The following is a 26,992-nucleotide window of genomic DNA, read 5'->3' as shown; positions in this document are numbered from 1 at the left end:
AGTCAACTGCGCATGCGCTGACCTTTTCCGTTATTTGTGCCGGAATGTTGATTCAGAAGATCTGGATCGGTTCGGAACACACTCGAGATTGGAAAACAGTCATTCAGGGGTCATGGCAAAATAAATGTAACTTTCTGAGGTTTTTTTTAAATAAATGGCCTGTGTGGAATTATGTATGGAATTATGCCTACCCTACACGTGGACAGTATAAATGTAACTTACCAACTTCCTCCACACACCGGAAAACACACAATGTAGATTTTATTGTTCATGAATGTGAATAAATATTTTACTGTTGATGTCATCAGCAAGGAATACGTGAAAGATGAGACAACACCATATTGATATGTAGTGGTAAAAAAATGACCATGTTTATTTTAAAAAAAAACAATAAAAACATTAATATTGTGGGAATGTGAGGTCTACCCTTCGGGCCCAAGCCATCAGGCCTCCACAGATGTCTTTCGCTGAGATATTGTCCACTTCTGATCCACTCATCTTCTCTAGAACCTGCACCGCCTTCTGAGAGTCGTTGCCCAGCTTACAAATCACATAAACTGGAAGAAACCAGAGAGAGATGTTTTTCTCTTGTTTGAATTGCATTCCTGTGTACGTTATATATACTGTATATGGAAGGGCATACAGTAAATGTAAGGGGAGAAAAAGAGCTAGAGACCCAGCATATTCAAATAAAAATAGGTGTATTTTTCGGTCATTGAATTTTCATTTTAAGAATCAGAATTGCAAATCAAAAATAATTTGGTTCATTTGAATTTTATTTAGGAGAAAAAAAAATTAATTGAGAAACAAAGTATTTTGCTTTTCTGGGGTCAAAAAGCAAAAACAAATTCTACAAAACGATGTGATTTTCATTTTATATTTGGAAAAAAGGACCATAAACAGATGTTTTTTCATATTTCAGCACCGGACCCGGAAGTTGATAGTTACAACGAAAGCACAGACTGGCCATTAGGGGAAAAAGGGTGTTGTTCAGAAAGATCATGGATCACAGATGCTAATATCAATGCTCTCAAACGATAATAAAAATAAAAAAATCTGATTTATTACACTTGATTAATCACAGGTTAATGCTCACTTAAATAATTGAAATGTGTTTTTACGAGTCATTTTCTCCCTATTTCTGTCATCTGGTGAATTTGATTTTTGTTATATGAAATATAAATTGAAAATCGAACCGATTGTAAACGTAACTATTGCTCATCAAAACAGAAAAAGAAGAATGCTTTGTTTTTCCAACTGTATTTCAAAATGAAATTAAAATAAACCAATAATTTTTACTTATAAATTCCCCATTCATGAACCAAAAATCAAATGACTGAAACGTATACTGACCGATTAAGTGCAGTATGTTTTTTTGTAGCATGTTTTTATGAGATATATTTTATTATACAGGAGTGATTGATAAGCGGTAGGAAATGGATGGATTGATGGATTCTCAAACTGTGGTACATGTACCACTAGTGGTACGCGGGCTCCATCTAGTGGTACACCAAAGAATGACACCAAAGAATCACTTGATTAAAGTACAGTGTTTTATTTTTCTATATTAAACAGTGTTACTTTTCAAACTGTGCGTAATGTCACAGTGGCCAAAAATAATAAATATACTCGTCAAATACAACCTCTGCCTTGTTTTTATATTAATATTTAGGCTTACTACGCTATTGTATTGTAATATTGGTTGTTAACATAGTACTTGGAGAGCCAAGTTTTTTTTAAGGTGGTACTTGGTGAAAAAAGTTTGAGAACTACTGTTACACAGTAAGGTATGGTTTGTTTGTTTGTGTTGTGAGAGACATTTTTAATGATTTAGACTAGGGAACATCCGAGTTACACTCGTACAATTTATCAAGGAAGAAGCAGAGCTTACTTAACCCCCTGTAATTGTTATATCGTAGTAGTTGCATTGTTTTTTCTTTCTTTATTCTTTTCTTTATTTCTTACATTGAACAAAGAGAGCATAGTCCTCCAAGTCAATCTCCTCGTGTCTTAAACAAAATTGGCCAATAAAGTTGATTCTGAAACTGATATGACTTTTTATCTATTAGACTGAATAACTTAAAGGGGAACTGCACTTTTTTGGGAATTTGCCTATCGTTCACAATTCTTATGGAAGACAAAAGGTTTTATTTCTACAGTTTAACAAAATCGGCTCATTCTAGGGTGGCTAGCAATACAACTAATGGGAGCAATCAATTGTACCTCGAAATCACTTAAAAAATGCATTCAAAAACTGCCAATAATACTTCATTTACCAGGGTGTACCCCACCTTTCACCCAAATGCATCCGAGATAGGCTCCGGCCCCCGCGACCCTGAGAGGGACAAGCGGTAGAAAATGGATGGATGGATGGATGGATGGATGGATGGCTGGACGTTCCGTAACATGTATAATAACCAAGCCGTAGCGACATTGTTATTGTAAGAGCGAACACTGAGGAACTGTTTTTGCATAGTAACACATCTGCGTGCTTTGGTATTAGCCGTAAAAGCTAACTACGGCAAGAGATAAGCTAGCTTCTACGACAACACGAAACGCGTTTGAAATGCACAACACTGCGATACGACACCAATTTGTACTGACGGAAAAACATATTACAGTATCTGTAATGTATTAGCCCACATTTTATGTTTTGTTTGTACACAGCTACCTTGACAGCATATGTACTGTATTCGTAATAACACGCATGACGTGCTACATGTATCATGATCAATATTATAGTAATTCACTCAATGGACAGTTGTGCGTTTGGTCCAGCTGACCGGGCCGTTTTGTTTGGTTTATTTAGAGTAAGCATTCCATTTATGTCAAAATAGCTTGGTTCCAAGATCCACATTTACAGCGTCAAAGTCACGCTGACCAACCTCACTCTCTCGGCTTCCGTATGTTCCGTTTCACCCTTCCATCGTGCTCGCTTCTAGAAGCAGTAGTTCATCCCCATATATTCAGCTTCAAAAAGATAAGGTTGTAAATCCTCATTTGTCCAAAAATAGTCGTTTTCGTTGTCTGTTACCAAGTCAGCCATGATTAGGAAACACTTGTGTTTGTTTCCGGAAGTCGGAAGTGCGCTGCTATGGAGACGGAAATCAATGCGCTGAGGAAATCAGTACCAAAATACGGTAAATATTGAACAACATATTACATAGTTATGAACGTGTCTGTTACTAAATTACATATAGACTTGCAGTGTGTATATAAAACCTTGATGGAGGGTTTTGAACTTGTTTTAGAGGGCTTTAGGTTACAGCGATGACTACCATTAGCCGCATCTTCAAAGCGTTTATCAACTTAAAATCCTAAAAAAAAGAAAAAGAGGTGTGTTCTTGTCTCTCATGACTGTGAACGATAGGTACATTTTTTTTTCAGTACATCTTTTTTTCAAAGTAAAGTTCCCCTTTAAGCATCAGATCAAGTATGGATGTTTAATACAGCTATAACTATCCCACAATGCCGTAACTGCAGAAAGAATGTTCAATGTTGCACTGATCATTCTCTTATATCGAAACACAGGGAAACTTTAATTGGCTTCTATAAACAACTGCCTTTTCGATTTTAGTTAAAAACTACACATACCTCAATTTAACTCATTGCTAAAGAAACATAATGGGCGAATGAAACAGGCCCGAAATAAAGTTTTTAATATTCATTCCTCCAAAGCAGGCCAGCTGCTCAGGTTGGCCACACTTGTTTTGGAAAAAGGGGTCACCTGGCAACCCCATTACAATCTGCTAAAAGCAGTCCAAAATAGGCCACCAAGCAGCAGACTGTGAATATGCACAAGTGTTTATACGCACTGCCTCATTTCCGACAACATACGCCGACCCAAGTGGCAGTTCTGTCATGTTACCTGGAGGCCAGTAGTCACCGGCCTTATGCTGTTTCAATCGGCAGATGTGCTCCTGAAGTAACTGGATATGTTCACTATTCCTCTCTTCTAAACTTGCGAGCGGAATGTCTGTCAACAATGTTAGGGGGGATAACAACAACAAAAAATAGGGGTTTTGTATGACTCGCAAAGGATACTCAGCGAGCTGGGTAAATGGCAAATATCCACCTCCACAAGAGGGCGCACATCCAACAAGAGATGAGGCTCTGCTTTGTCCACAATGGATTTGTAATCCTGGAATTACAGAGAAACATATCTTAATGCACAACATAATAATCATTGAGAAGGAAGTGCTCTTATTTTAGGAAAACTGATTTATATCTCCCAGTTAAACACGGAAATGTAAATGACTTACAGCAAACTCGATTGAAGTAAAGATATGATTTGATTTGTATTCGTATTATAATTATATTAACTGCTTTTCCTGAAATAACAGGAAACAAAACTGCTTCCAATTGGAGCTCCAAAAGCAAACCAAATTCAACGTGATCTCCATCTTTGCACCTAATGGTTGTTTAATAGTGCAGATTGTGTGATCATACGCACACGAAACCTTCTTGCTATACTACTTTTGCCAAACACAGTATTATTATTTTACTGTGGAAAATTAAACCGCACATTTTAGGGCTAGGTGAGTGCTGATACGTGTGTTCATATCTTGAGACAAGTACAGTATGTAGCACTCAAACAGGGCAGCATGCAGTGGACAAAGGTTCCTCACTTGCACTGAGATCCTCTGATCTCTGGACAGGAGGTTCAGTCTGCGACACTGAAACCAACATAAAATGTTCTATAATAAACTAAACAATCATGTCACATAAAAGCATGAGTCAACTTGTGATCCATAACATCAAAACCAACCTTATCTGTTGCAGCTGACCCGCAGAAGGCCTCGTAGTCCACGAGCTGCGTTACACTGGGCTTCTCACCACACACTGCACAACCCGACTGCTTGGGACGCAACCGGATGGATCTGAATCTGGCACTTTGAGCGTCAAAGATTACCAGGTGCTGGCCACATGAAGCTGCCATGTTTGGTTAAGTTGTGACAAACATTTGCTAACACTATTAATGTTTAGTCCCCCTGTTGACAAGCGGCTAACAGCTAATTATGTGTGGAGACAATACCCTAAGGCAGTGGTTCTCAACCTTTTTTCAGTGATGTACCCCCTGTGAAATTTTTTTTAATTCAAGTACCCCGTAATTAGAGCAAAGCATTTTTGGTTGAAAAAAAGAGATAAAGAAGTAAAATACAGCACTATGTCATCAGTTTCTGATTTATTCAATTGTATAACAGTGCATAATATTGCTCATTTGTAGTGGTCTTTCTTGAACTATTTGGGAAAAAAAGATATAAAAATAACTAAAAACTTGTTGAAAAATAAACAAGTGATTCAATTCTAAATAAAGATTTCTACACAAAAAAAAACACGAAAAAAATGACAATTACATTTTGAAAAATAGTTTATCTTCAATTTCGACTCTTTAAAATTCAAAATTCAACCGAAAAAAAGAAGAGAAAAACTAGCTAATTCGAATCTTTTTGAAAAAATTAAAAAAATAATTTATGGAACATCATTAGTAATTTTTCCTGATTAAGATTAATTTTAGAATTTTGATGACATGTTTTAAATAGGTTAAAATCCAATCTACACTTTGTTAGAATATATAACAAATTGGACCAAGCTATATTTCTAACAAAGACAAATCATTATTTCTTCTAGATTTTCCAGAACAAAAATTTTAAAAGGAATTCAAAAGACTTTGAAATAAGATTTAAATTTGATTCTACAGATTTTCTAGATTTGCCAGAATAGTTTTTTTGAATTTTAATCATAATAAGTTTGAATAAATATTTCACAAATATTCTTCGTCGAAAAAACAGAAGCTAAAATTAAGAATTAAATTAAAATTTATTTATTATTCTTTACAATAAAAAAAATAAATTTACTCGAACATTGATTTAAATTGTCAGGAAAGAAGAGGAAGGAATTTAAAAGGTATATGTGTTTAAAAATCCTAAAATCCTTTTTAAGGTTGTATTTTTTCTCTAAAATTGTCTTTCTGAAAGTTACAAGAAGCAAAGTAAAAAAAATAATGAATTTATTTAAACAAGTGAAGACCAAGTCTTTAAAATATTTTCTTGGATTTTCACATTTTATTTGAGTTTTGTCTCTCTTAGAATTAAAAATGTCGGGCAAAGCGAGACCAGCTTGCTAGTAAATAAATAAAATTTTAAAAATAGAGGCAGCTCACTGGTAAGTGCTGCTATTTGAGCTATTTTTAGAACAGGCCAGCGGGCGACTCATCTGGTCCTTACGGGCTACCTGGTGCCCGCGGGCACCGCGTTGGTGACTCCTGTTCTAAACATTTCTTCACAAAAAAAAAAATCTTTAACATCAATATTTATGAAACATGTCCACAAAAAAATCTAGCTGTCAACACTGAATATTGCATTGTTGCATTTCTTTTCACAGTTCTTTTTGACAGACATTTTAGTGAGGGTCAAACCATCATGGCATGGGGGAAACTCTGCGTTTATGGTAATGAATGGAATAGCCTACTTGATTTGATGTTCAGTTTATGAACTTACATTCATATTTTGTTGAAGTATTATTCAATAAATATATTTATAAAGGTTTTTTGAATTGTTGCTATTTTTAGAATATTTTAAAAAAATCTCACGTACCCCTTGGCATACCTTCAAGTACCCCCAGGGGTACGCGTACCCCCATTTGAGAACCACTGCCCTAAGGCCTAGTATCTAATAGGGGAACCACACTTTTTTATTTATTTTGCCTATCGTTCACAACCATTATGAAATACATTACGGATGTATTTTTTTAATACAGTCTAACTTGTAAATAAATGTAAATAAAAGTCCACTAACAACAAAGTCAATGGGAGGTCCTTTATTCTGCCCACGGTGCCGTGATCACAAGTGTGCGTTCCAATATTGACATCATCCTCTCTTCCTTTCTTGCGGAAATTTACTGTAGATAACAAATCATGCCTTTCACCTGGATATTAGAAGAACGAGGACGTATTACAACAAGTTGGTAGACTTTGACAGCCAATTTAGGCCCGGAAATGGTGAGAATGACACAAAAAGACACTTGGTTCCACTCTCCTTTTCTGCGCAGAGTATGAGTCATTCTTCACTTAAACGGGAATATAAAAATATTTTATGAATTGCCATCCTAATGACAGCAGACATTGAGCAGTAAGGGATGTTTTATTATGTTTGTTGGCTCTCATGAAGCCTGCAGTGAGAAATAATCAGTAATGTTGAAAAAAAGCGCTTGTCGAGATGCGTTTATTAAAAGTGATTGCTTAAAATGATCAAAATACATAAATATTACATTTTATTATAAATGTGCCCGTTGCTACATTGCATATAAACACAGTGTGCATATAACACTTTAATGAAGGGGTTTGGATGTTTTAAGCGCTCTTATAGGCAGAATAGAGAGACTTCCTTAAACTCCATTGTAAGCGTACTTTTGATCGCATTTATTTACTATTTAGAATGCATAAAAAAAGACAAACATATGTGTTCTTGTTTTACATAAGGATTGTGAGTGATAAGCAAAGTTCCAAAAAAGTGCAGTTCCCCTTTAAATATCATTGTCAAGTATTATTACTGGAGGACGAGACTAAACATGTTACACAACAACAGAAAGCCAGAAGAAGGTATGCAAATAAATAAGCTAACTGCTAAACTAGCTTGAAATAACACTAAGATGCCTACTAAAGTTTTAAGAAGTTTAGATGGAACCAAGTTACAGCGGAAAGTAATCAGATATTAACAGGAAATTAACACGTAGATTAATAGGAGTCTAGACAGAGGATAACATAACTGTTGGTGTATCAGCATTGTCATAGTCGGTACATGACATGTAAGAGTGCGGATTGATTCATAAATTGGTGATGTCAACACCAAGGGTAGTATCTGCATTAGATCGATACTAGAGTGATTAGGTGGATATTTGTATTTTCTCAAAATATGTTCTTGATTGTATTTGTTAATGTTTACATACTCAGGGAATAAGTCTCTTAACACAGGAGGACTTAGAGGGCAAAACCCAAATAATAAAAAAAGTAGTAGATAGTAGTTTTTGCTTTACTTTAGTTATTGTGAACTATTGATTATTTATTTTTTGCTCATACAACTGTAAAAACTAGTTTAAATATTGTTTTGGTATTGTCAAACAGTCATTAGCACTCTCCAATAAGAAATAAAAAAAATGACCAGTAATACATGTGAAGTGTACAGCAGCAACAGTATGTTTTGCCAGAGTTGAGTTTGGATACAGCCTTGTCCAGAGGCTACCTTGAGGACCTCCAGTGCTTGAAAGCAACCCATTATGCCTGGAACTTACAGATAAGCACAACATTTTACCATTAAACACCATTTAACAGAGTGGAGAGGGTGGAGAAAGACATAGCTGTACACAGGTAATGGCTTATGGAAAAGGAGCTTGACTTACCGACGCCTAGAACGCCTCCGTCAGAACAGTTGGTCACTGTCTCTGGGGGCGGAGGCACTGGGTACAAGCATCTGTAGCAAGGGCCTCCATCATAGTTGTAAATGGTCAACTATGCAAACACCATCAGACCAAAAAGTTTGGTAGGTAATTGCTACAGCAAACTGACCTGCCTAATATCTTACCTGTCCCTCCATTCTCAGGGCACTCGCTGATACTAGAGGTTTACCACTGAGCACACAGGCATCATTGACAAGGTAACGAGTGGGGACATTGTCTGAACAATCGGCCACAATGTCATATATGGAGTGGGTAAAGTTAAAGTACATAAGCAGAACATTTCTATATTAAATGGAAAAAGTATTCAGTGTCTCTAAACCAGAATGAAATATTGTGAAAAAGGGATGTAGGCTGAGGATACTGTTGAATGAGCTGCAAGGCGTTCTCAGACGAAAGCTGGAGGTGGTAAGGGACACACTCCACACTTGAGTTTAACCTGTGAGGTTACATTCAAAAAGTAGAGCAACAACATTTACATATTTGAATTATGCAAGTTTGTACAGCAGAAAGTAAAATACCCCTTGTGATGTCACCACAGAAGAGCTTTGATGTTGGTGTTTTCCATTTGTTATTAGACTTGGCGCTACTTGTTCCCCTTTGCTCGTAAACACAATACAACACACCTGGTCTGCCAGAAAATAAGAAGGAGCAGGCGGATCAGTGTTGCCAATTTAGCGAATAATATGACGCTTTTAGATACTCTTTCAAAACAGCGCCCAGCGGCAAATCTAGCAAAGACACGTTTGGAAAATGACATGAAAGCTCACATGCCTTTTCTGAACAAGCACCATGTGCTGCTGTGAGGCCCTCCCCCATCTAAAAGGTACCCAGAGGCAGCTCAGTTTTGTTTGTGGTATTTAAAAAAAACACCAAAAAAACACAGACAGTAATAAAAGTCTCAATCAAAAACTGCTAGCAGTGATTTTTTCCTTGATAAAAACATAATAAAGTAACTTCTGAAAAAATTCTGAAAAAGAAATACGAGACAGTCTTTTGAACGGCTCTTGGAAAAGAACAGCTCTCTTCAGAGAGCCATAAATCCCATATCTACCAGAATTCAGTACTTGTGTATTCATCTTGGCTGTTCAGTACAATATGGTTAAAATGATAGTAATAATCCATTTATCCATTTTCTACCGCTTGTCCCTATCGGGGTCACGGGGCTGCTGGAGCCTATCTCAACTCTTTCGGGCGTAAGGCGGGGTACACCCTGTACAAGTCGCCACCTCATCGCAGGATAGTAATAATGTGCTGCATTTAAACTTTGTGAAGGAACTTACCTGCTACACACTATGAAATCTCCCTGTGCATACAGTATTACCATCATGTCAAAGTTAAGGGCAAGAACACATCGTATTCAACAAAATTCATTCTTAGGAGTGGTAATAGATGAAAATATATCATGGAAGCCTCATATAAGTTACTTGAGGACAAAGGTTGCTAAATGTGTTGGAATGATGAGAAGATCATGTCATTTATTGAACACCAATGCTCTGCTGTTATTGTACCATTCATTTATTATGTCGTATTTAAATTATTGTGTTGAAGTCTGGGGAAATTGTTATAAATCCCATCTACAGCCTTTAGTCACTCTGCAGAAAAAGGCCATTAGGATTGTGTCCAATGTTCACTACAGACATCATTCAAATCCACTATTCGTGGAGTTAAAGCAACTTAAACTGCACGATGTAATCCAATTTAAAACTGCTCAAATTATGTTTAGGGCATCCCAAAACTCTCTACCATCCAATATACAGAACCTATTCCAGGATAGAGATGCTCACCATAGGTACAGTCTAAGAGGAAACAACAAATTATATTTGCCTAAATTTAGAACAACTTTAAAGTCAATGTGCATTTCAGTGCGTGGAGTCAGTCTGTGGAACAACTTAGGGGAAGAGTTAAAAACGTGTTCTAACATGATTCAATTTAAAAGACTGTTTAAAAAAGAAGTACTGAAGAAGTACGAGGAGGAAAGAGAGTGATGCCCTCAGCACAGAGCGATGGGAGAGAGGTGTATGGTCAGAGAGTGTTTGGGCCTGTGTGTGTGTGTGTGAGTGTGTGTGTGTGTTTTGTCTCGTCTTGTCTTGTCTCAAAGTAACAGTGGTACTATTGTATTGTTAGTGTACAGGAGCTTTTCTTGTTTTTGTTTGTATAGTATTGTTCTTGTATTATATTGTTTATGTTAAATGTGGAATGAGTGAGAGGGGTTGGGATATTATAAGCATCTGCTTCATCCAACCCCTTTTCAAGCCTTGCATAAATGTCTCTGCCAAAATGTAAAAAAAAAAAAAAAATGTTTTGTTGTACTGTGCAGGTTTGAAATAAATACTTCAATTCAATTCTAATTCTATTTCTTTTAAGTTGTACTGTTATCAGCAGTTAAATTCTTTTTATACTTTTTTCACAGTTAAAAATGTTACATTTTCCTGTCAAGTACCAGGCAGTAACAATTCCTCTCCACTTCCATGTTACACAAAACTGTACTATCAATAAAGCTTTTACTAAGGTGGCAGTTTAAGCCTTGAACTAATGCTTAGTTAAAATTCTAAATATACTTTTTGGGGGGGAAATCACTTACGAATCCCAGCATCCAGAACTGTTGTTTGACTTTAGATGTTCCAGTTTGTTTCCTAGTGGTAAAATGGCCCCCTCATGTGGCTATTTTGTGTGCATACTAACTCCACAAGTGGGGGCCAAGAGGCAGCAAAATAAGTTGTGTTTGAAATCACATGTTTTCACAACATTTACATAGGCTGGAGTCAAATACACACTTAAATATAGCTTGTGGTGAGACTGGAAAGCGCCGGCATACATTGCACAGTAACCATTACTGTCACAAAAACATTTCAATACACCTAATTAAGGGATGTTTACTAATAATAAAACCAGCATTTCTTATTTGACACCAGTTTGAACAGTTATGTTGATGATGAATACTATTTGACCCGCACATATGTGTGACTGTGTTATGTGACTTTGAGCGGTGCGGACGTCACCTTCTAACTGCATTGGCAGCAGACAGAGCTTTAGCTTGACCCTGGTTCTCCTCCCCATGCAGCACTTGTCTATGCAGGTTGCTGAGCTCCACCTCATCATAGTCCAGCAGGCCCAGGCGCCCTGGTGACAATTATGAAAATGAGTGCCAGATTTCAACAATCAATAAACAAAAACCTATCCACTTCCAAACGACTTTAATAAGATGAAATGTAAAAATACTACAACAAGTAGACTGCCTGTCATTAAAATAGTCCATCAAAAACTTGTTTTATATAAAAATGTTGACAATGAAAAAATTAAAATGGAGTTTAACTTTTTAGAACCACATTTTATTTTATGTTTAAGAATGCATGGGAATAACAAAAAATGTACCTCTTAATCAAGAATCAATCATGTGCTTTACTTTTAGTAACTCAAATATAAAGAAAACTATCACTGATAGCAGTTATAATGTCGGAATATCAGAATAATTGGAATTTACACAGATTTCCCCACAGATTGCCATTATATATGTGGCGGTGGGGGCGTGGTCCATGTGACATCATTAAAATTTTGATTGGGAATGATGTATATATTTTCTTTAAAAAGGCTAAACAACTGTTTTATGTACAGTATGCCAAAAAACATCTGTGCTATCCATCCATTCATTTTCTACCGCTTTTCCCTTTCGGGGTCGCTGGAGCCTATCCCAGCTGCACTCGGGCGGAAAGCGGGGTACACCCTGGACAAGTCGCCACCTCATCGCAGTGTCAACACAGATAGTTATATATATTTAAAAACAAATCTGTGTTATTAGAAATAACACGTTTTCTTATATTATATTGTTATTCTATATTGTTCAATTGTTGGGGCAGAATGTTGGAATTTAGTTTGCCAAATATACATAACACACATACATATATAACAGTCTTTTGAATTAGAGATGAAAATAACTACTTGAGGTGATTTTTGATATTCTCCACAATGAAGTCACTGTAAAACGAAGCACATTAAGGAAGTACATTGTATACACATGAAGTGCACATACATGTATGAATCACGTTAAATTAATAATACAGTTTGGAATAAACTGAAAAAAGCAATACAGTTATGCAGGATGAAAGTTGGCTGTAATGCCGCTAGCTTAATGCTAGCATACAATGGACCAGCTTACTGACAGGCTAACCAAAATTAGCAGAGCCAATCGCAGGGTACATACAGTACATAGAAAAACAATTATTCACACTCACATTTATACCTATTGACAATTTACAGTCTGCAGTAGGGTTGTACGGTATACCGGTACTAATAAAGTACCACGATATCAATTGATTGAAATCGGTACCATACTGCCTTTGAAAAGTACCGGTACCATTCTTTCATCTGCGGTGATGACTACAGAGCCGAGGCGTATGATGTTGAGTGTGTCAAAACGCCCACACAAAGTGCATACAAGCAATAACATCTTGGAGAGGAAGAATGGCAAAAAACGACAATTCTACTGGTTAATAAAAAGTGTGCTTGAAGCGCAATATGGAGGTATATGGGCTTCAAAACTAACGGTAAAGGTGACGCTTTAAACAAGGAAGCAAGTGTTGCTTTAAAACACGCTTCGCCGAATGTGGCGATTAGTATTACCATATTTGCTTCAAACTTAAAGGCCTACTGAAATGAAATATTTTTATTTAAACGGGGATAGCAGATCCATTCTATGTGTCATACTTGATCATTTCGCGATATTGCCATATTTTTGCTGAAAGGATTTAGTAGAGAACATCGACGATAAAGTTCGCAACTTTTGGTCGCTGATAACAAAAGCCTTGCCTGTACCGGAAGTAGCGTGACGTCCCAGGTTGAAAGGCTCCTCACATTTCCCCATTGTTTTCAATGCAGCGAGAGCGATTCGGACCGAGAAAGTGACGATACCCCATTAATTTGAGCGAGGATGAAAGATTTGTGGATGAGGAACGTGAGAGTGAAGGACTAGAGTGCAATGCAGGACGTATCTTTTTTCGCTCTGACCGTAATTTAATTTCTCCTTTTTCTATTGTGGATCACGGATTTGTATTTTAAACCACCTCGGATACTATATCCTCTTGAAAATGAGAGTCGAGAACGCCAAATGGACATTCACAGTGACTTTTATCTCCACGACAATACATCGGCGAAGCTCTTTAGCTACGGAGCTAACGTGATAGCATCGGGCTTAAATGCAGATAGAAACAAAAGAAATAAACCCCTGACTGGAAGGATAGACAGAAAATCAACAATACTATTAAACCATGGACATGTAACTACACGGTTAATGCTTTACAGGCTGGCGAAGCTTAACAATGCTGTTGCTAACGACGCCATTGAAGCTAACTTAGCAACGGGACCTCACAGAGCTGTGCTAAAAATATTAGCTATCCACCTACGCCAGCCAGCCCTCATCTGCTCATCAACACCCGTGGTCACCTACGTTCCAGCGATCGACGGCGCGACGAAGGACTTCACCCGATCATAGATGCGGTCGGCGGCCCGGAGACGGAGGAAGTCAAGGTGAGGTCGGCGGCTAGCGCGTCTGCTATCCATCTCAAAGTCCTCCTGGTTGTGTTGCTGTAGTCCGCCGCTAATACACCGATCCCACCTACAACTTTCTTCTTAGCAGTCTTCATTGTTCATTAAACAAATTGCAAAAGATTCACCAACACAGATGTCCAGAATACTGTGGAATTTTGAGATGAAAACAGAGCTTTTTGTATTGGATTCAATGGGGTCCGAATACTTCCGTTTCAACGATTGACGTCACGCGCATACGTCATCATACATAGACGCTTTCAACCGGAAGTTTCGCGGGAAATTTAAAATTGCACTTTATGAGTTAACCCGGCCGTATTGGTATGTGTTGCAATGTTAAGATTTCATCATTGATATATAAACTATCAGACTGCGTGGTCGGTAGTAGTGGGTTACAGTAAGCCTTTAAGTAAACATGTAAATAATGAACCTTCAGATCTGGAGTTATAAATAGTGACAGGTAATAATGTAGTTGTTACACCTGTCCTGCTGTTTGGCACCGGTGCAGACTGTCGTCAAGAAGCACAGGGCAGACGTTCCCTTCAGGGTCGATGTTTTCGTCGGGGGTAATCCTTCACTTTACAATGAGTCTACTAAACAGCGCTTTCCGGTCAGAATTCGAGGCCGCCGATTTGTGACATTCTGGTAGCTTTATTAGTTTTGCAGGACACAACCGGACACGTTCATGCTCTACCTCTCCATGTCTTTACTCGCCACACAAATATTAGCGGAGTTAGGACCGCCCATCTAATGTCAACAAGTGCAAGTAAAATGACTGAATTTGGTTAAAAAAAATTGCTACAATTTGTGTTTTATCTTTAACAAATGTGTGTTTTACCAGCTACATGGCTTATCTGTGTACATTTATTCATAGTTTTGTTTTTAGTACTTAGTAATTATTGTATTTTTCTTAAAGCACAGACCAGGATTGGCAACCATAAATCATAAATCATTTAATGTAATGTTAATAAAGCCTTTTTACTATATTCTAATCTAATTCTTGATTATGGAAAATTGTGCTTTGAGTGCAACAAGAAAAACAATGTGTTTAATGCCCTTTCATTTAAATTTTAACCTTCTAAAATTGTTTTTTGAGTGCAATAGGAAACATATGTTTATCATATTGTAAGATTCTCTGTTAAAATAAAGCCAAAATGTAAATTTTTTCGTAGTTCCCTTTATTTGGAAAAGTATCGATATACATTGTGGTACCGGTACCAAATTATTGGTATCGGGACAACCCTAGTCTCCAGTTAACCAAACATGCATATTTTTGGAATGTGGGAGGAAACCGCAGTACCCAGAGAAAACCCCACACGCATGGGAGAACATGCACACTTCACACAAACAGAGATGTCCAAACAGAGGTTAGACGATGCACACGGCGTAAAGTTTGACATTATTGTCAGTAGTAAAGTCAAAATGAGGGTAGTTTACCCAGGCTTGAACATGAAATGCCTTAATTAAATTGAAATACCTTTCTATTTTTCTCATAACTTTTGTCTAGCGTCAACTCCCTTCAGGTGCGTAGTCAGCTGTGGCACTGCTGACAAGCGGGTTGGATGCACTTTTTTGTTTTGTTTTTTGGTTGTTGTTTTTTTCTAAATCAAAAAGCATTGACGTACATTTTTATGATATTTGAGACGTACTTGAAACTTATTATACTTATGATACTATATATATATAATAGACCAGCGAGTCTCACACTGTGGCACGGGCTCCATCTTGTGGTACGCCAAAGTTGAGCTGGTTGATTATGGCAAAAATAATAACCCCGATCAATTACACGATTATTCATTAATTTGTAAAGTATTTATTGTACCACCAAAACTCAACTTTAAATAAAGTTTAAAAACAACTGATATCAATTAATAACGAATAAACCACAAAAAGGTAAAATAATAATAATAGCAATAACAATCACTTTAAATAACAATAGCAATATAAAAAACAAGCAAATTATATAAGCGAGCATGAAAAAAATATTTCAAATGGGAAGGAATGGATTTGTACACTCTTAAGAAAAATATTTTTTTAAGGTTTTAAACCATTCATCATCACCAAGGCGTTAGTGCTCGCTACAACCTCATTTAATTTGACTCACACAGATTTAGAGAAGGAAAGATTGGAAACACATCGTGTCTTTACATTTGAAGCGGTCCACAAATTAAACATTAATTCATAAGAGACAAAATTGGACTTTATTCGTGCATCACAAAGTAACGTATTTGATTGACATAACGAGTGCTGTGCTGCTGTGATCGTGACACTAATGAGAAAAATTATACGTTTGTTTGCAGTTGATTTCCTGCTACACATATTGGTCTTATCTACAATTCATATCTGCAGTGGTTTTTGTGTGAAGTTCATATTTTGTCTCACTATTTAGCAATAGATGTCCTAATTGTTCAGCATTATTTGCCAGCGAAATCAAGATTTAGTATGCTGTTGAGCCTACGAGAGATTTATTAATGTAGTTTATTAATATTATGAAGGATATTTTCTTGATGCTAACACAAATCATCAAAGACGCTATAATGTGGTCATCCGTGTCGAATAAAGGGCTTGGCTTTCTTGCAGAACAACAACAAAGTTAGTTTCTGTTATGAAAATCGATAATGAAAATACAGTGAATTGGACCAACAATCACAATATTTATTACTAGGACATGACTTTAGTTTATTTGCACAACCAGGTCTTCGTAGTAATATTTAGGTATAGCAACCACAAAAGAACAAACATCAATGCAATATAATGTCCTTTCTTTACATTTAGTTCTGTTTTAACACTACTAATTTAGTAGAGTAGTAGTAGTAGTAGAAGTATAGTAAACTCGATTAAATCACAGAAAGTTTCTCAAACAAATCAATTGTTCAAACAAATCAATTGTTCAAACAAACAATTTACAAAGTGATCGTTCCCGACACAAGCATGGTCTGATTGTATACCACAGGATGATGAAAGTGATATTTTTAAGAAACATTTCCTTCTAAGCACTTTCGTTTTTTCCCTAACTTTATTACCTTTATGAAGGACTTATTTCAGGACTCTATGAATGCTTTCCTATCTCTCTATTTGAACAATTGGAACACCCTAGAACAGAACAGCAATACGGCATTGTCTGCTCAAACTCTACACTCACTCTCACTTGTTTTACTGCTACGCTCAAGCTGCTTGACCATCATGTCAATTAAGACTCGAAGAAGAAAAATGGATGTGACTTTATTCGACATAGATGCTGACCACATTATAGCGTCATTGGTGATATTTGTTAGTGTCAAGAAATTATCCATAATAGTATAAATAAACTAGCTGAATAAATATCTTGTAGGCTCAACAGCATATACGATATCTTGATATTGCTAGCAAAGCTTCATACTGAACAACAAGGACATATACAGCTAAATATTGAGACAAAATATACTTCACATCAGAGAAACGACTGCAGACATGAAGTGTAGATGAGACTAATATTTGTAGCAGGAAATCAACTTCAAAGAAACATAATTAGCGTCACGATCACAGCAGCACGGCACTCGTTATGTCAATCAAATACGTAACTTACCGATGCGCAAATAAGTCCAACTTTGTTTTTCACGAATTAATGCCTAATTTGTGGACCCTTCAGATGTAAAGACATGATGTGCCTCCAATATTTTCTTCTGTAAATACAGTAAGTGTCAAGTGAAGTGAGGAAGCAGTAACCTCTTGGTGATGATAAATGGTTTAAATCTTTAAAATAAAAAATATTTTTCTTAAGAGTGTAAAAATCCACTCCATCCCATTTGAAATATTTTTTTCATTATCGCTTTTATATTTGCCTCTAAACCAGGGGTCTCAAACTCAATTTACCTGGGGGCCACTGGATGCAGAAACTGGGTGAGACTGGGCCGCAAGAAAAGATTTCTTAAAAAAAATCTAACATGCACTTTTTAATGAATTCACCTTCTTTGAATGGCTTTCCTGCCCTAGCAACAATCTCACTCACCATGTAGCTAGCTTTGACTGCTGCATCGCTCTTTTCGCTTGCTTTCTTGAAGAAATCTTGTTGCCTCAGTAGACTGCATTTAAAATTTACAACCCAGTTCACTCTCTCATCTCCCTGGTATTTTGCATACTCCTCAGCATGTTTAGTAGTATAATGACGTTTCAAATGGTATTCCTTGTGCACCGCAACTTTCTCTGTGCAAATAACACACGTCGGGGTGCCCCTGTGCTCAACAAAGAAATATTGCATCTCCTACTTTTCCTGGAATTGTCTTTGCTCATCACTAACCTTTCTCTTCACTGCAGGCTTTGAAAAATACATGTTTGGGATTGTGGAATATATTTGTATTTAGCCAACGCACAGAGAATAATGTTATTTCCGCAATGTGTGTCGTTCCGCTTTTCCTCCCTACAGCAACACAGCGGTCGGCGGAAAGTACCGGGATCGGGAGCGCAAAAAAGTGACGGCTCCCGGAGTGTTATCCGGCGTCATATAAAAATATATGTAGTGTTCATTGTGTGAGGCAATGCAAATTAATCAATACAAAAAACAAATAACGGTTTGAATTGGTCCCGGTTATCAAGGACTTTATTAATGACGGACAGGTGTCGCGGTGTGACTGCAGCCAGGCACGTAAGAAAACCCTCGTCTCCATGGCAACTTTTCTGTCGCTTTCACTAACGCAGGGGTATTTTGGACCCAAAATAACAAAAAATCGTCTGTCTGAAGCCAACGGGAGGGGGAGGGCTCGCTGTGGAGTTTACAGTTACGGTAGCACAATTAGCCCCGAACGGGAGAGAGAGAGACTGCCGAAACTCAGTACCCCTCCCGTAAATCTCCCGACTTTTCTATTTCTATTCTATTCACCCGACTTTCACCCGTAAAGCAATGTTGAGAGCATGACGGGATGGCGTGCTGGTCCAGTCACATGTTGTATGCAGCCTCTGCAGACACACACAAGTTACTGCAAGGCATACTTGGTCAACAGCCATACAGGTCACACTGAAGGTAACTGTATAAACAACTTTATCACTGTTACAAATATGCGCCACACTGTGAACCCACACCAAACAAGAATGACAAACACATTTCGGGAGAACATCCGCACTGTAACACAACTTAAACACAACAGAACAAATACCCAGAATCCTTTGCAGCCCTAACTCTTCCGGACTATGGAAATTTGGGGGCGGGGGGTTGGGGGATAACGGGGGTGTATATTCTAGCCCGGAAGAGTTAGGGCTGCAAAGGATTCTGGGTATTTGTTCTGTTGTGTTTATGTTGTGTTACGGTGCGGATGTTCTCCCGAAATGTGTTTGTCATTCTTGTTTGGTGTGGGTTCACAGTGTGGCGCATATTTGTAGCAATGTTAAATTGTTTATACGGCCACCCTCAGTGTGACCTGTATGGCTGTTGACCAAGTATGTCTTGCAGTCACTTACGTGTGTCTGCAGAAGCCTCATACAACATGTGACTGGGCCGGGACGCTGTTTGTATGGTGAGAAAGCTGACGCGACGACAGGTTGTAGAGGACACCAAAGGCAGTGCCATCACGGCACTCCCTTAATTATATTGTCTGGGAGAAAATGGGGAGAATGGTAGCCCCGGGAGACTTATGGGAGGGGCACTGAAATTCGGGAGTCTCCCGGGAAAACCTGGAGGGTTGGGAAGTATGCTCGCGGGCCGCACTAACATTAAACTTTCATATTAAGGTGGGGGCCGCAAAATAACGCCTTGCGGGCCGCGTGTCTGAGACCCCTGTCTAAAGCTTTCAAAATAAGCCTGTATCTGCACTGATTCAAGTTAAAAAAGGTAGCCTAATGGGGCTTAGACCATCACCTGAAACCCGGAAGTGCCCGGATGTGCCTCGAGGTCACATGATTGCAACCCACCTATAAGTGCTTTAAAGGCCTACTGAAACCCACTACTACCGACCACACAGTCTGATAGTTTATATATCAATGATGAAATCTTAACATTACAACACATGCCAATACGGCCGGGTTAACTTATAAAGTGCAATTTTAAATTTCCCGCTAAACTTCCGGTTGAAAACGTCTATGTATGATGACGTATGCGCGTGACGTCAATCGTTGAAACGGAAGTATTCGGACACCATTGAATCCAATACAAAAAGCTCTGTTTTCATCTCAAAATTCCACAGTACTCTGGACATCTGTGTTGGTGAATCTTTTGCAATTTGTTTAATGAACAATGAAGACTGCAAAGAAGAAAGTTGTAGGTGGGATCGGTCTATTAGCGGCTGGCTGCAGCAACACAACCAGGAGGACTTTGAGGTGGATAGCAGACGCGCTATCCGACGCTAGCCGCCGACCGCATCGGTGATCGGTTGAAGTCCTTCGTCGCACCGTCGATCGCTGGAACGCAGGTGAGCACGGGTGTTGATGAGCAGATGAGGGCTGGCTGGTGTAGGTGGATAGCTAATGTTTTTAGCATAGCTCTGTGAGGTCCCGTTGCTAAGTTAGCTTCAATGGCGTAGTTAGCAACAGCATTGTTAAGCTTTGCCAGGCTGGAAAGCATTAACCGTGTATTTACAGGTCCATGGTTTAATAGTATTGTTGATTTTCTGTCTGTCCTTCCAGTCAGGGGCTTATTTCTTTTGTTTCTATATGCAGTTAAGCCGATGCTATCACGTTAGCTCCGTAGCTAAAGTGTTTCGACGATGTATTGTCGTGGAGATAAAAGTCACTGTGAATGTCCATTTCGCCTTCTCGACTCTCATTTTCAAGAGGATATAGTATCCGAGGTGGTTTAAAATACAAATCCGTGATCCACAATAGAAAAAGGAGAGAGTGTGGAATCCAATGAGCCAGCTTGTACCTAAGTTACGGTCAGAGCGAAAAAAGATATGTCCTGCACTGCACTGTAGTCCTTCACTCTCACGTTCCTCATCCACAAATCTTTCATCCTGGCTCAAATTAATGGGGTTATCGTCACTTTCTCGGTCTGAATCGCTCTCGCTGCTGGTGTAAACAATGGGGAAATGTGACGAGCCTTTCAACCTGTGACGTCACGCTACTTCCGGTACAGGCAAGGCTTTTTTTATCAGCGACCAAAAGTTGCGAACTTTATCGTCGATGTGCTCTACTAAATCCTTTCAGCAAAAATATGGCAATATCGCGAAATGATCAAGTATGACACATAGAATGGATCTGCTATCCCCGTTTAAATTTAAAAAAAAATATTTCAGTAGGCCTTTAAGTATATTGTGCTTATGTAAGATACCTTTATTTTGTTAGCCCAGTCAGACCGGTCGCGGCACACCGCGCCATAATTGTAAAGGTGGGAAGTGTGTTGTGCTGTTTTTCTCAACTTGAGTAAAGATGCGACTCACTTGAGGCGGTTTAAAAAAAATAAAGAGAGAGCCTCTCAAGTTGCGACCAAAGTCTTGTTTGTACAAAGATACCCCACAAAAGTTCCTGAACTGTGTTCAACCAATTAGCGTTCGACAGCACAGCCCGCAACCGAAAAGGTTCCTGGTAGCTTGGAAAAGTCCCACCTGAACTCCGAAAGGTTCTTATAAGAACTAAATCTACCCAGGTAGTTTTTGGTGGAAACACAGGGGGAACAGTGGGGAAGTTCATGTGGTGGAAATTATTATTTATTTGGTTATACTGAGAGGCATCTGCTCACTACTTGCAACTCTTAGTCGGATAGGCACCAATATTTTTCACTACAAACGATCTTGTTCTTATGTTTAATACAGAGTATAATAATGCATTTGATTATTATACTGCCTTGGGAGTAATGAAAGTGTTAAAAGTTACGCGATTGAGTTACCTACCTATACCTGCTGCTGCTAGATACTGAGCCAGAGGACAGCCAAGTCCTCCACAACCAACAACCAGCACCGAGGTCTTGGATAGGTTCAGCTGTCCTATAAAGAATCACAATTCACTGTGTTGTGTCATACAGTACATCCAAGTGTGTACAGTGTAGCAGAAGAATTCTTACCTTGTACTCCCAGCTCAGGCAGGAGGAGCTGTCTACTGTAACGCATGATGTCTTCATTGGGAAGAGCTGCTTTGGCTTTAAGTGGAGGAAGAGATGTTACTCCATCATGTAGCACTGGATCCAAGCAGCCATTCTTCTAAAACAACAAGTATAAAAGAATACGTATATTAATTTCATAAATTAAAAGAGGTTTGCGAAAAGGGTGGAGTGCCATCTCCGGGTTGGGGAGGAGATCTTGCCCCAAGTGGAGGAGTTCAAGTACCTCGGAGTCTTGTTCACGAGTGAGGGAAGAGTGGATCGTGAGATCGACAGGCGGATCGGTGAGGCGTCTTCAGTAATGCGGACACTGTATCAATCCGTTGTGGTAAAGAAGGAGCTGAGCCGGAAGGCAAAGCTCGAATTTTTACCGGTCGATCTACGTTCCCATCTTCATCTAAGGTCATGAGCTTTGGGTCATGACCGAAAGGACAAGATCACGGGTACAAGCGGCCGAAATGAGTTTCCTCCGCCGGGTGGCGGGGCTCTCCCTTAGAGATAGGGTGAGAAGCTCTGTCATCCGGGAGGAGCTCAAAGTAAAGCCGCTGCTCCTCCACATCGAGAGGAGCCAGATGAGGTGGTTCGGGCATCTGGTCAGGATGCCACCCGAACGCCTCCCTAGGGAGGTGTTTCGGGCACGTCTGACCGGTAGGAGGCCACGGGGAAGATCCAGGAAACGTTGGGAAGACTATCTCTCCCGGCTGGCCTGGGAACGCCTCGGGATCCCTCGGGAGGAGCTGGACGAAGTGGCTGGGGAGAGGGAAGTCTGGGCTTCCCTGCTTAGGCTGCTGCCCCCGCGACCCGACCTCGGATAAGCGGAAGAAGATGGATGGATAGAAAAGAGGTTTGTCATGAAAAATCATCATAGCTATAATACATGTTATGTAGCAAGTACCCCCTGGTGTGCCTCAAAGTATACCCCAGGGCTCAAATTTAACCGCGGCAACCACGGCAAGTGCCGCCACCGCCCTCGTCATTTGCCGTAATGCCCAAAAAATTTACCAACATTTGCGGCAAGAACATGCCGTGACCGCCCTTGACTTTTTACTTGTTAATGGACGAGGGATGTAACAGCAAACGGTATAATGATAATTTGCGATAAAGTTCCCGACGGTTAGTAATACCGTTTAATTTTTTAATTACCGAAAAACCGTCATTTATTAATGCATTTTCGGCAACACGAAGTCAGGCGCTTGCGCACTAGCGGTGTTTGGCTTGATAATCATGGCAGACAAACGACACCGACTTTGCTGCAGAGATTTTCCCTCGGAGTAAACAGAGCCAAACGCTTGGTTTAACGTTGTTTTCCTTCGCTTTCTGGCCTGCGTTTAAGAGTGCATTTCTGTGTTTAGATGGAGACAAGTGTGGACAAAATTGGAGACAGACACACTTGTCCCCACGCTAAAAGTATACAGCGAAGGAGAAAACTATTTGATGTTTTGCAGCAGGCGATGTGTCGTGAACGTTGTCACGTGTTTTATAAAGTCTTTACTTTATTTACTGTGATGTTCACTCCTTTATTTACTGCAAACTGTATCAGTGTTCAAAATAATATCAATATTGGCTAAAAAGTTTTGTCATCTCATGGAATTGAACGCAGGCTGTGAAGATTTTTTTATTCGATGTGAGAGGTGTCACTCCTCTTTATTTTTATTTTTGGCCAAACTGTTGTACTGAACCACTAGGGAGGCGTTGGAGAAGAACAAAGCTTGTTTATTAGACTTCATCTTCATCAGCCAAACTGCATTGTGTTTTATTTTGATATCAAAAAGTAAACACCAGGGTTTATTTCACATTGTGTTTTTTTCATGTCACAAAGGTATTACTTTAAAAACCATTTGACAAGTCATGTTGTTAATGTTTTATTGTGTATAGTTAAATTCCTATACAACATATTTCGGCTCAAACCCTTAATGGATCTGTCCCGATACAGCATCTACATGTACATATAAATGTACATAACTTAAAAAAATTGAATAAAATCGCTATCAAAATGTAAAAATAGAGATAAAGGCATCATGGAATTACAAAAACCTGACAAGTTGATATTATTAAAGAATAAAAAAAACTAATATTTGTCTATAAATATATGGATAGCGTTTATCTATAGTCTTTTCATTAGACATGATGGTATTACGTTCACACCCCAACACTGCTTTACCTAACAATCAGTAATCATGATTTCAATAATGATAACAATAATCTTAATCATTACTTTGGCCATAACTGGCAGCCCTAGATCTCATACATGAACACTATTTTTATTTATTATATATATATACTGCCTCGAAAGAAAATATTTTCCTAAAATATGAGCCCTCCTTTAAGGCAACACTTGCCTTGACCTTAAAAAGTTGAAATTCGAGGCCTGATACCCATATGAGAAAAAGTGTTACATAGCATGTCATGTATTAGTTTCTGCAAATATTTGACTCCATAGCTAATATGCCAACCAGCAGGAAAACATATTAGTGATTGTGAATGTGTACTATTATGACATACAGTCAAATAGGACAATAATAGCGCGTTTACATTAAGCTGCCTTAATATTCAACAAAACAATAACATACACCACCTTTTCGAATACGTCCAGTTTACTCCTCAGAGTTGCAATCTCTTTTTCTTTCTCTTTTAGCTGTGCCCTCAAGAAGCGCATTTCCTGCGTCATTGCTGCTGAAACAGGAATAACTACACCGAGGCGACAGACGTTGCAGTGTGACAGGAACAAGTTGAACAGCACACTTCCGGTTTGGTCACGTGGAGATGAAACCACGTGACACAGCGTGTTTGTTGTAGTTGTTTTTATTTTATTATTTTTTTGCATTCGAACCTGGGCTGTGTTCCAAATAGCAAACTTCCACACTTTCACTTTTAGACATTTTTTAGTGCATAGGTGTGTTCACAGAAGTACAGCAAAATAGAAATGTCGCGCGCCGCCAGCACTCAACAATGTAGAAGAGGAGGGTGAGACGCCTCAAGAATGCGTAAAGCTGTCCGCCATCTTGCGGCAGCTATTTGTCAACACTTAAGCAGAAATAGCTACTACTCTATGCCGTATAACTTATGTAAATTAATAGTTTTCATATTTTTGAAATTAACTAAATCATGCTTAACTTAACTTAATGTAAATGGTCCAGACTGTTTGAGAGTCATCAGTTATTTAAACAAATAAATTCCTCTCCAATATTGCTACTACGAGCGTAGTACATCGATAACTATACATTAATGCGTACTGCAATTCTTAACAGCCATGAAAAAGAGCAATTTATTAATAAAACAAATCATTGTACCATGGGTAAAACAGAATCCATCCTGTTTTGGGTCCCACATAAAAGTGGGTGACATTGTTATCACCAGGAAAGATGAGGTCACCAACCTAGGTTCCATTCTAGAGGCTAATCTTTCCTGTGATAAAATTGCAACCAAGGTAATCAAAAAGGTCAACCAACGAACGACATTTCTCTACAGCAGTGGTTCTTAACCTTGTTGGAGGTACCGAACCCCACCAGTTTCATATGCGCATTCATCGAACCCTTCTTTAGTGAACATTTTTATTTTTTTCAAATTCAAGAAAAAGTCATGTTTTTTCACCGGTGCACAAAATGAACCGTGCATGAACATCACCTTGTTCAAAGAACAAAACCAACACAGTGCATGAACTTACAACAAATTACACACCTTACACACATTACCATGAATTGATTAACGTGGACCCCGACTTAAACAAGTTGAAAAACTTATTCGGGTGTTACCATTTAGTGGTCAATTGTACGGAATATGTACTGTACTGTGTAAACTGTACTGTTTCATATAATGTATTCTCTTCCTTTGCAATATAGTAAAAGTTTCAATCAATCAATCAAAAAACCTGCAAATCAGATGGAAAATTAAAGGGAACATTGTTTGGAGGTATCCATAATAAGCTGTTAGGGAGAAGTTTTTATTTACACGATAATTCGGATGTGTCTTTACCTCTGTGGCGGAGGCTCCGCCGAACCCCTAAAGCCGACTCACCGAACCCCTAGGGTTCGATCGAACCCAGGTTAAGAACCACTGCTCTACAGAATCTCCTCTCTGCTCAACAAAAGCACCATGAGGATTCTAGCGGGAACTCTCATTCAACCCTTTTTCTATTACGCATGCACCCCCTGGTACCCTAGCACCTCCAAAACCCTCAAATCTAAACTCCAAACATCCCAGAACAAGCTAGTCAGATTACTTTTAGACCTCCACCCCAGATCACATCTCACTCCTACCCACTTCTCCAAAGGGTGGATGACAGAGTAAAACAACTTGCACTGAGCCTAGTCTATAAAATCCGCTACACCTCCCTGATACCGAAGTACATGTCAAACTACTTCCTTAATGTAAATGACCGCCATAACCACAACACCAGCGGGGGCTCCACTAACCACGTTAAACCCAGATTCCGATCTAACAAAGGTCTTAACTCATTCTCTTTTTATGCCACATCAATGTGGAATGCGCTCCCAACAGGTGTAAAAGAAAGGGCCTCTCTATCCTCCTTCAAAACTGCAATAAAACATCACCTCCAGGCAACTTCAACCCTAAACTAACCCCCTCCCTTCCACATCCCACCTCCCCGGATTGTAAATAATCAAAAGTAAATAATCAAATGTATTTCTAATGTATATACTTGTTCTCATGCTTTCTGAACTCACTATGTTCTCTGCTCGCTGTTCATATCCTACCAAGTCAGACCTACACTGTTTCAATGCCCATTTCTCTGATGATGCAATTGTTGATGACTGAAGTGCTGTTATCAACCAAACCCTCCTCATCCCACCCCCCGGATTGTAAATATAGTAAATAATTCAATGTATATACTCTGATGATGATAGTTGTACCATGAATTGATTTACGTGGATCCCGACCTAAACAAGTTGAAAAACGTATTCGGGTGTTACCATTTAGTGGTCAATTGTACGGAATATGCACTGAACTGTGCAATCTACTAATAAAAGTTTCAATCAATCAAAA

General features: G+C 38.7%; 1 protein-coding gene across 2 annotated transcripts; it reads right to left on the bottom strand.

Moving 5' to 3' along the window:
• Positions 1–357: 357 nt before the first annotated feature.
• LOC133645447 (adenylyltransferase and sulfurtransferase MOCS3-like) lies at positions 358–24,714 on the bottom strand. Of its 2 annotated transcripts, none has more exons than XM_062040279.1 (13): positions 24,567–24,714; positions 21,956–22,091; positions 21,786–21,878; positions 11,454–11,574; positions 8,816–8,890; positions 8,580–8,697; positions 8,398–8,506; positions 8,222–8,284; positions 4,769–4,932; positions 4,629–4,676; positions 4,045–4,141; positions 3,869–3,976; positions 358–557 (listed from the first exon to the last, which is right to left on the bottom strand). In XM_062040279.1, the coding sequence occupies exons 1-13, from the start codon at positions 24,657–24,659 to the stop codon at positions 400–402; spliced, it is 1,383 nt and encodes a 460-aa protein (XP_061896263.1). In that variant the 5' UTR covers positions 24,660–24,714; the 3' UTR covers positions 358–399. The 2 variants fall into 2 exon arrangements, with proteins under 2 accessions (XP_061896263.1, XP_061896270.1); XM_062040286.1 differs by having other exon boundaries at positions 21,956–22,088; positions 24,567–24,678.
• Between the last annotated feature and the right edge of the window lie 2,278 nt (positions 24,715–26,992).

This window comes from Entelurus aequoreus, linkage group LG03, assembly GCF_033978785.1.
Source record: "Entelurus aequoreus isolate RoL-2023_Sb linkage group LG03, RoL_Eaeq_v1.1, whole genome shotgun sequence".
NCBI classification, from domain to species: domain Eukaryota; kingdom Metazoa; phylum Chordata; class Actinopteri; order Syngnathiformes; family Syngnathidae; genus Entelurus; species Entelurus aequoreus.
Note: the sequence above shows the minus strand (reverse complement) of the source record. Positions and strands in the feature narration are given on the sequence as shown.

Bases quoted from the DNA above. Each gene is read 5' to 3' on its own strand.
- LOC133645447 (XM_062040279.1), bottom strand. From the start codon at position 24,659: ATGACGCAGGAAATGCGCTTCTTGAGGGCACAGCTAAAAGAGAAAGAA. The intron at 4,677-4,768 runs GTTGGTTTTGAT...TGTTGGTTTCAG, and splicing joins GGTCAGCTGCAACAGATAAG to TGTCGCAGACTGAACCTCCT. The intron at 3,977-4,044 runs GTATCCTTTGCG...CATTGTTGACAG, and splicing joins CCATTTACCCAGCTCGCTGA to ACATTCCGCTCGCAAGTTTA.